Genomic DNA, 10,606 nt, shown 5'->3' on the forward strand with positions numbered 1-10,606 from the left:
ACTGTTTCCGTACGAACTTAACAATGTGCATTTATCCTCTGTATCTTCTTATAAGTGTATTGGCGTCCACATCAACACTAACCTGCAAAGGCATGGATATATTAATCATACTACTAATAATGTTAATCGCATGCTTGCCTTCTTACGCCGTTATGTTTCTTTCGCTCCAGTGTCTGTAAAACCCTTATTATATAAAAGCTTTGTTAGATCAAAATTACAATATGCATCATCGATTTGAACCCTCATATAGTGGTGTGTCTTCACATGTGGAAGCCATTCAGAACAGTGCTGCTCGATTCATTGACAGAAACTACTCACGAACCGCTAGCATCACGTCAATCAAATCTTCTCTTAAACTCAGTGACGTTGACGCTAGAAGGAAAACTGAGCGCTTTTGCCTTGTTATAAGATTTGTCTTACTAACCCCATTGTAAAACAGGCTCTCATTTCGGCTTCATCCTACAACTCCGCACATAGCGATCACAGGTAGGAGGTAGGGGTTCCTAAGTCTTGCGCAAACCCCACTTTTACTCGTTCATGCTCAAGGCCTGTGCAAATTGGAACCACCTCCCCGCCTCCGTAGCCAACATTCCGGATCCTACATCATTCAAAAGGACTGTAACTAATAGTGCATGAATTGTTAACCCCTCCTCTCTCTAAACCCTGATACGAGATGGGAAAGCCCATCTTCAGCATTTATTCGTGCCCCTCGGAAGCGAAGCTAAGCCATGCACAGTCAAACCAGAGCGTTCTTGTTCCACGACTGAACGTGCCAGCACGCATCGCCAGGCGCGTGAACGTGCCACTTCGTTCTCGGCGTTTCTAAATCATCATCATTGTCCATGTTGGCGGCAAACTATAAATACGCAACAAGGTCTTCGCGCTTTAGGAGTATTTTATGAAATGCATAAATGAATAAATATATAAATAAACTGTACTTCCAGCTAACTGGCTAATGTCGGCCGTGAAAATACAGTTGCAAGCTCGCTTGCCTAACATTAAAAAATTCTCCAATGTCTGAAAACAATGTCGGTAGCAACTATAAAATAGGAAACATCGAAATTTTGAAAGGTAATAAAACAACAAAACACAATATGAACCCCTGCGACGCCTTTACGTTTGTTGGTGAGGCCACTGTTAAGAGCTCACGGGTTTTTTTTTTCAGTTGCCGCCTTTTATAGGTGAACTAAAGCGCTAGACTTGCTAGAGAGTATAGGCCTCCTGCGCTGCCCAGGGGGCGCTGCGCAAGCGGCTTCCGGGCAGTACTTCCGGGTAGTACAAAGCTGCGCGGGTCCCATAGGATCCCGTGTTGACAGAAGCAAAATGAGCTCGACGCTCCCGATTATTTGGCGACGTGGTCACCAGCTCATCCCCGACGCGTCAGATCTATTTCAGCGATCAACTTGGCATTAGGGGAAAAAGCCTTGCGGCGCTAAACACGTTTACAGCGCCAACGAAAGTGCCGGGACCGTGACGGCGTCTGCTACTCGCAGGTTCACCGATCGATGGTCGTACGAAGTGAAATTTTAAGTAAAATTTCTAGTTTAAACTAATACTCTAGGTGACAAAGACTTCTCAAAAACAGCTGATCAAAAAAGAAGAGTGACGCAATCGGCGATGATCGCGCTTTAAAAAGCCAGCGAGTCCGACGGACCGCAGGCTCACCTGCTGCGGTGCGCCGCTCTTTTGCGTACCTGCACACTATGCGTGCGCTTTCATGTGTTCGGCAGTAGTCAATGGCACAAACAAAATTCTGTGACGTCCTACAAAACTTGCCCGACGGTGGCTGGGGAGTGGGCACTGCTAAGCAAGTTTTGTTTAATGTCTCGTTATTTGTTGTTTCAAAATTTGCGATAAGATTGCTATGTTATCGGGACAAAGAGGATTTTCCAATACACCAAACTTGTCCTTTGTGTTTGTGTTCTCTGTAAGTGTTGTTACGAATGGGCCAGCGCCGCAGTACTTCCCCGCATCACTCCTCGGCTGTGCGGCGAAGCCACTCGTGCGCCTTCGAAAACAGGCGCAATCATGTCGGCAACAAGTTGCGACAAAGCCTCGTCAGACGCTTCGCTCTCTGCGCATTCGGCGGCTGCCTGCGGCGGCTGAACTTCGGCGGCTGCCTGCGTGGCTCGTCTCCACGCTCTTCAAGGACACAGAGCCCCCGGTGATCGCAACGGAGTCCTCCTCTCTCCCCTCTCTCGGACTCAACGTGCCCGAGGCTATGAACAGCTTACGAACTCTGGAAAGAGTGTTGTGCGTGTTCCAGCGTGTTGCGTTTGACCGTTACCGCTTTTGGGTATAAATAGAGCTGCCTAAGCGTTGTAAACCATTCCTGTTAGAGCAGCGAATCGATGTTGTCGCTCTGTTCGAGTCCTGTATTGTAACCTCGCCCGTCGGGGCTTTGTTCTTTGGCTTCGGCTCACCTCTCGCTATGAAGTAAACAGTTACGTTAGCCTACGGCTTCTGGACTTCTTCACGGCTGCAACAGCGGCTGGCCGCTCGCATCATACACGCTACCACTCGTATGTCGGAGGCCACGGAGCTCGGATCGGGTGCCCCCGCCCGGTCGCAACAACTGGTTGGCAGCGGTCGGATGGCAACTTCGTAACACCTGAGGCCAGCGGTGCGAGACCCAACACCACGGACGTCAAGGCGGCTTCGGACTTCGCAGAATTCACGGCGGTCAAGGGTGAGTGCGGGACTTTTCTTCACTGAGTTTTACCAGGCTGCTGAGGATAGCTGGTAGGGCGTGTTTTTGTCGCGTGGGTTATTCGCGCAAAACATTTTTGGAGCAGTGGGAAAGCAGTACTCTAGACCGGCCATGAATTTGAAAGCGTTGAAAAAACCGCAGTTGTTGGAGCTTGCAAAAGAGTTGCGCTTGGATGTTACGGACGCACTGAGAAAGCCAGAGCTGATACAGGCTATACTCGCTGTTGGCGCTGACGATGACGAGCTGTCTGATTGCATTGAGACCATCAATGGCAGGGAGACCGCTAAACGTCAGGCCGCCGAGGCAGAGGCTAAACGTCAGGCTGCAGAGGCTGAGCGCCAGCGTGAGGAACGCGAGGAGAAAAAGCGAGAACAGGAGCTCGAAAGGCAGAAACAAGAACAAGAACAGGAACGCGAGGAAAGAAAGCGGAAAGAGGAACGCGAGGATAGAAGGAGAGAACAGGAGCGACAGCATGAGCTGGAAATGAAGCGTCTAGACGTCCAGGCGTCTCGACCTAGGCGTGAGAGTGACAGCAGCGCGCCAAGCGTGCAGTCTGCGGCGACTGAGCGGCCTACGCTGCGAATGTGTGACCTAATGCGACCCTACAAGGTAGGAGAAGACATCGGTCTTTTTTTGGTCAACTTCGAGCGTACGTGTGAGAGGGCCCAGTTTAGCCGAGACTCATGGCCGCAAAAGCTGCTTACGCTTTTGCCAGGTGAGGCATCCGACGTGATGGCCCGCTTGCCAAAGGAGGAGGCGGAGGACTATGAGAAAGTCAAGTCTAGCCTCCTGCGTAAGTACAGGCTGTCAGCAGAGGCGTTTCGCCAGAAGTTCCGTGAAGCCGAGAAAGCCAGGGGCGAGTCGTACTCTGAGTTCGCCTACAAGCTGAGGGCAAACATGGAAGAGTGGCTCAAAGAGGCAAAGGCTTTCGGAGAGCACGACAAGGTAGTTGAGTGCTTCGGTCTTGAGCAGTTTTACCGCCGCCTACCTGAAAACCTGAAACTCTGGGTGCAAGATAGGCAAGGGGTAAAAATTGTGGATAAGGCAGCTCAACTAGCCGACGAGTTCATCGCACGTCGAGGTGCGCAGGGGCCGAAAGACGGCCAAAAAGAGTTCAGGCCGAGGCCTGATAAGTTAGGGCCGAAAGGCAGAGCTCCCTACGAAAAGAGCGGAGCAAAAGTGACCGAATCCGCGAATAATGAAACGGGCTCGGAAAACGAAAAGAGCGCAAACGCAGATGCACAGCGCCGAAAAAAGGCTTTCGAAGCGCGCAAGCAGTCCGCGTGCTACAATTGTGGCGAGACAGGGCATTTTGCAGTTAGTTGCAAAAAGGGCAAGCTTGTCTTTCACATAGTACACCAGGATGAGGAGAGCAGACAACTTTTAGAGCCCTACGTACGCGAGCTTGCAGTTAACGGCAAACCGTGCCGAGTGCTTCGCGATTCCGCAGCAACAATGGACGTGGTCCACCCGTCCTACGTCGAACCGCACCGATTCACGGGCGATTGCGCGTGGATAAAGCAGGCCGTAGAAGCGCAAAGCGTGTGTCTTCCGATCGCCAGGATAACCATCGATGGTCCCTTCGGAAAGCTCGAAACCGAGGCCGCTGTCTCTCCCAGCCTTCCGGCACAGTATCCGTATCTTTTCTCGAACAGGTCCGATCAGCTGCTGCGCGAAAGGGGACTCGTTTTCGGGGAAGGGATAGTGTTCGCGCTGACGCGCTCGAAGGCTCGCGAACTCGGAGCAAGGGCGGCGGTTGAAAGCAGGAACGATTCGCGAAGAGAGGAGGTGGGGAAGCTTGCTGCGACTAGCGCCGACGTTGCTTCCGAACGCGGCCAGTCGGCCCCCTTGCAGGTTCAGATCGCGGGTGTCGAGCAGCAGCAGCAGCCCGCCGAAACAGATGATTCTCGGGCAGAGCTTTTTGTAGCACCTACGTCGGAAAGTTTAGAGCGGTTGCTGCACGTCGGTAGTACGGCACTGAGCGCGGAGCAAAGAAAAGATCACACGCTGGAAAAGTTACTGGATAATGTAACTGAAGGGGTTGCGAAAAAGAACGTAAGGTTCCAGGCGAGGGAGGAGATACTTTACCGCAAGTATCGAGACCGGAGAGGGGTGGAGTATGACCAGTTAGTTGTCCCGCAGGTCTATCGTCAGGATTTGTTGCGTCTCGCACACGGCAACTCGTGGTCAGGGCACCTAGGCATACGAAAAACAAAAGACCGCCTATTGCAGGAGTACTACTGGCCAGGATGCTTTCGCGACGTCGAAAACTTTGTGCGCACTTGCGATGTGTGTCAGAGAGTGGGCAAGCCAGGAGACAAAACCAAAGCGCCCATGAAACTTGTGCCGGTTATCACGGAGCCTTTTCGCCGTCTCGTGATCGACACGGTTGGCCCACTGCCCGTGACGACCTCTGGCTACCGTCACATCTTGACAGTGCTCTGTCCTGCTACTAAGTTCCCCGAGGCCGTGCCCTTGAAGGAGTTGAGCTCAGTGGAAATTGTGAACGCCCTACTGTCAGTGTTCGCCAGGGTTGGCTTCCCGGCGGAAATACAGTCAGACCAGGGTACAGTTTTTACGAGCGCACTAACGACGACGTTTCTCGAGAAGTGCGGAGTAAAACTCATTCATAGTTCCGTGTACCATCCTCAGTCGAACTCTGTCGAGAAGCTTCACTCAGTAATGAAGCGCGTTCTCAGAGCCATGTGCTACGAACGAAAGACTGACTGGGAGCTGTGTTTGCCGGCCGCTATGTTTGCTTTGAGAACGGCTCCTCACGAGACGACCGGGTTCACGCCAGCGGAACTTGTTTACGGGCGCTCGTTACGTTCCCCCCTCCGCATCCTCCGGGAATCGTGGGAAGGTAGGGGCGAAGACCCGATGGTTGTAGAATACGTACTCTCGCTGATGGACCGCTTGCATAGGGCACAGCAGCTAGCGGGCACCGCAATGAGCACAGCCCAGAAGAAGTCAAAACCCTACTACGACAAGGGAGCCAGGGCACGTCAGTTTGAGGTGGGAGACCAGGTAATGATTTTGCGGCCGTCTCAACGCCACAAACTAGAAGTTCAGTGGGAGGGCCCGGCAAAGATCCTTCAAAAATTGTCTGAAACTAACTACGTTGTGAGCGTACCTGGAAAACGCAAGCTCCAACAAGTATACCACAGCAACCTACTAAAGCCCTACAGGCAGCGGGAAGCGGTGGTGCAGATGCTAGTTAACATACCCGAGGAGATTCCCCCCGAGATTCCGGAATTGGGTCCGCTTACCCATGACGGCACGAGTAGACTCGTTAACGACCTAGTAACGAAGGCGGAGCTGGAGCCTGACCAAAAACGTGAGTTGGAGGCACTGTTGGAAGAGTTCTCGGACCGGTTTTCGGATAAGCCCGGCAGAACTTCCCTCTTAACGCATGACATCGAGCTTACGTCTTCCCAGCCCATGCGTTCAAAGGCGTATCGAGTGTCGCCGCGACAGCGCGAAATTCTGGAAACTGAAATCCAGAAAATGTTGGCTCTGGATGTGATAGAGGCTTGCGAGAGCGACTATACTTCACCCCTGATACTGGTTGAAGTTCCTGGCAAGGATCCGCGACCATGTGTAGACTATAGGAAGTTAAACCTTATCACCAGAGACCAAACCTACCCGATACCGAACATAGAGGAACGTATCGAGAAAGTAAGCAGCGCTTGCTTCATTTCCACTTTTGACTTAGTGCGGGGATACTGGCAGGTTCCGCTGACGAAGGAAGCTAGCCGTTACGCGGCGTTTATTTCACCCATGGGGACCTTCCGACCAAAGGTTTTGAGTTTTGGGCTGAAAAACGCGCCATACTGTTTTTCAAGTCTCATGGACAAAGTGTTACGGGGGTTCGACGACTTTGCGTTGCCCTATTTAGACGACGTGGCTATCTATTCCGCCTCGTGGCCGGAGCATCTGGAACACCTGCGCTCCGTGCTTTTACGTTTGCGTGAAGCTGGCTTAACGATCAAGGCACCTAAATGTCAAATGGCCCGCGCGGAAGTCACTTACCTTGGTCACGTTATAGGTAGGGGTCATCGCCGACCTTCTGAAGTTAAGGTAGCGGCAATCCGAGACTTCCCGCAGCCCCGAACCAAGACAGACATTAGGTCGTTCTTGGGAATCGCAGGTTACTATCAGAGGTACATTCCGAGGTACTCTGAGCTGGCTAGCCCTCTAACCGACGCGCTTCGTAAAAACGAACCGCTAACAGTCGCGTGGGACGAAACAAAAGAGCAGGCGTTCGCCGACCTGAAAAATGCTCTAACTAGCCACCCTGTACTGAACTCGCCAGACTACACAAAGCCCTTCGTGGTCCAGTGTGATGCTAGTGACCGTGGGATGGGCGTAGTTTTGTGTCAGAAAGCTGACGACAATGAGGAGCACCCAGTATTGTACGCAAGTCGTAAGCTGACGATTCGTGAAGAAGCGTACAGCGCCTCCGAAAAGGAGTGTGCGTGTCTCGTCTGGGCGGTGCAAAAACTGGCCTGCTACCTCGCCGGCTCGAAGTTTATAGTAGAGACCGACCACTGCCCCCTCACGTGGCTGCACACGATGTCCTCAAAGAACGGTCGCCTCCTACGCTGGAGTCTGGCTCTGCAGCAGTATACGTTTGAAGTGCGGTACAAAAATTGGAAGCTGAATGGCAATGCTGATGGCTTAAGTCGGAGTCCTTAAGGCAAGAAATGGCCTGTAGACGCCTGACTTTCTCAATTTCATTGTTTTTCCTGGAACAGGTTTCGCCCTTTACGATTGCAATTTTTTTGTGTGGGACATTTCCAATCACGCGAAATGTCAACTTTCAGGTTTGTTCACGTGTCTAAAGTACTGCTGGGCAAAAATATAACTAGAGTAGTTAGTTATTCGCGTACTTTTTCGCAACTAAAAGCCTGGTAGATCTTCAGTGTTGATTTGTCTTCGCACTTGCCGGCGATGCGGTTGTGTCTTCCTGTGTTGTTCTGTTGCTTGCCTGACCAAGCCAGAGACGTTCTTGGGGAGCCACTACTCGTCCAGTGACCCGCCGGTGAAGCTCCAGCACGGTGTCGTACAGCCAAGGCCTGGAGTCGAGCGTCTGCCGAACACTTCACTTCGACAGCATCCCTCCGGACAACGGTTGCAGACCCTTATCCATCGGGATCTCGGACCCCCGGCGGAGAAGCTGTTACGAATGGGCCAGCGCCGCAGTACTTCCCCGCATCACTCCTCGGCTGTGCGGCGAAGCCACTCGTGCGCCTTCGAAAACAGGCGCAATCATGTCGGCAACAAGTTGCGACAAAGCCTCGTCAGACGCTTCGCTCTCTGCGCATTCGGCTGCCTGCGGCGGCTGAACTTCGGCGGCTGCCTGCACGGCTCGTCTCCACGCTCTTCAAGGACACAGAGGCAGGCCCCGGTGATCGCAACGGAGTCCTCCTCTCTCCCCTCTCTCGGACTCAACGTGCCCGAGGCTATGAACAGCTTACGAACTCTGGAAAGAGTGTTGTGCGTGTTCCAGCGTGTTGCGTTTGACCGTTACCGCTTTTGGGTATAAATAGAGCTGCCTAAGCGTTGTAAACCATTCCTGTTAGAGCAGCGAATCGATGTTGTCGCTCTGTTCGAGTCCTGTATTGTAACCTCGCCCGTCGGGGCTTTGTTCTTTGGCTTCGGCTCACCTCTCGCTATGAAGTAAACAGTTACGTTAGCCTACGGCTTCTGGACTTCTTCACGGCTGCAACAGCGGCTGGCCGCTCGCATCATACACGCTACCACTCGTATGTCGGAGGCCACGGAGCTCGGATCGGGTGCCCCCGCCCGGTCGCAACAGTGTCTTGTTAAGAAAGTCTTTCTGAACTAAACTCCGTCCGCACACGCATCGACGCTGACAGTTCCATAAAAATGAAATTATCTTAAATTCACGATCCCGTGCTCTGTTTAATTTTTACTGCACATATACGGAAGGAAGGAACTGGTATTTGGTGTAGTAATACATTAGTGCTTTCTCAGGTAAAGCCCCTAATCGCTTGCTTGCTACATTCTGTAGCCCCCGTGTTAAGAATCTGTGCTCTTTCCTTTTCGAACGTAGGCAACACCTAGATTCAATTTTTTCTTTACGTTCAAGTAACAACCCTGGTCTTGGGCCAAGCATGCCAGACCACAAAGCAGTGGTCTACGGATAATGCGTCTTGTGCTAAACGGTTCATATCATGTAATTTATCTGATTCTGCTTGTATCATACAAAAAGGCAGGCATAGGAAGGCGGGTAACGTGCTTCAGGAGCAGGTGGTGGTTTTAAGAACCTATCGATTCTAAGGTCGACGGAGAGCAGCGGGGAGGAAAGGGGTATAAACGAGCCGATACATCCTATGCCGTTACCACCTTCTCCGCCCAGTTCAAGACTGTCTTGCGCTACAGCCGTTCAGCTGCGCATGGCCGCCTCCCTCTGCTCGACCGTAGCTATTTGGATGGATTTAGGAGGTGGCAGTCTGGGGCATCCCCACATTATGTGGTCCACGTCCGCTCTTCCGGGACAGACGAGACAGAATCAGGGCGAGAGGATAGCACGGGGGGAGGAGCATTCGCAAACTGCAAACTTCTGTTAGATGCGGACATCATATATCCTGTGTACAATATTTAAAATAATTGTCTATCGGGAACAGCTCCTTCGACTCTATCTGGACAATTTGCACTTTGTTTTTGGTTCATTTTATTTATTTGCTTAGTAAATACTGGTCCGTGCAGGTTTACGTTGAAGTTTTCGCTTTTCCTTAATTAATTTGTAGCATTAATGTGCCTTAAAGTGGCATATTATACATGCGTGATATATCTCAGACGGATATAGAGGGAGGAGGAGTAGAGTACTTCCCAAAACAAACTAGGCCTTTATACGGTCGCGATTCTGCAGCTGGATTTTATGCGGTCCGATTTTGTTTTTGTGGTAGAGTGTTTTATGTATATGCTGTTTTTTTTTTGCTTGGGAAGTACGCTTTAACGCCCATTCACTGTGAAAACACACCGGCAATACCAAAGCACCATCAAAACATGCTTAAAAACAGTTCAGCAACGCTGTTTCATCGAACATTCCCAATCATGATGGCTACCGGCAGCATCGCAGGCGGCAAGAACGCGCCGATACACATTTATAGAAGCTACAACGTTGTCTTGGTATCGCAGCTTCCCAGAACTAGAACTCTCAGAAGTATTGACTATAGCCCGTTCCACATGGTGCGAATTTCGCCTGCGAATTTGAACCTGCGGCGCGGCTATTGCGGTAAAACGATGTATTTTTCCCCTTTCTACTGCCGCGGCAAATTGCCAGACTTCAAGTGGAATTCACAGGAGACGTTAGACTGTATAAAGCACTTGTCAGCCTGTCACAGCGCCGACAATAGATTGTTTTGCGTCATGAGCGGTGCCGCAGCAGCGAATTCGCAGGCGAAATTCGCACCTTGTAAAACTGGCTTATGCCATGTTGTATTCGGCGGCCGGGCAAATACCGGTACAGCAACAACGCAACCAAGGGAGCTTTGAATATAAACAGGTGTACAACATAAGCTAATTATTAGGAATTTTAAAGAAATTCCAATAGACTCGAACAAAACTGCTTGTCAAAAAGGTGGAAATATTTACGGACTAACAAAGCGGTCTATGCGAATACTTGCCCGCTCAATTACAAATAAAACGGGATTCCAAACGCACATCCTCTAACCTGGCTACGCGTTTTTCTGGAATCACTAAAACCCAGTGGGATCTGTTTTGTGCAACCTCACACAAATACTGCTAAGAAGACGAAGTGCGGGTTTAGCGTACACATTTTATTCAATCCAAACACAATCCAGGGACGAATTTCGAACAAAAGCAAAGCCGCGGCATCACCTGCAACAGCGAGGCTGAAGATTAAAC

The 10,606-nt window shown here is 51.1% G+C and overlaps 1 protein-coding gene across 1 annotated transcript; it reads left to right on the plus strand.

The window, feature by feature from the left end:
- The first annotated feature begins 673 nt into the window (after positions 1 to 673).
- On the plus strand, positions 674 to 8,800 carry LOC144146392 (uncharacterized). Its single transcript, XM_077678347.1, has 3 exons — positions 674 to 799; positions 3,119 to 6,290; positions 8,790 to 8,800. Exons 1-3 carry the CDS (start codon positions 674 to 676, stop codon positions 8,798 to 8,800), a joined length of 3,309 nt encoding a protein of 1,102 aa, XP_077534473.1.
- The last annotated feature ends 1,806 nt before the right edge of the window (positions 8,801 to 10,606 follow it).

This window comes from Haemaphysalis longicornis, unplaced genomic scaffold (genome assembly GCF_048455015.1).
Source record: "Haemaphysalis longicornis isolate Haplotype H1 unplaced genomic scaffold, Haemaphysalis longicornis Haplotype H1 scaffold_7, whole genome shotgun sequence".
In the NCBI taxonomy this organism is placed as follows: domain Eukaryota; kingdom Metazoa; phylum Arthropoda; class Arachnida; order Ixodida; family Ixodidae; genus Haemaphysalis; species Haemaphysalis longicornis.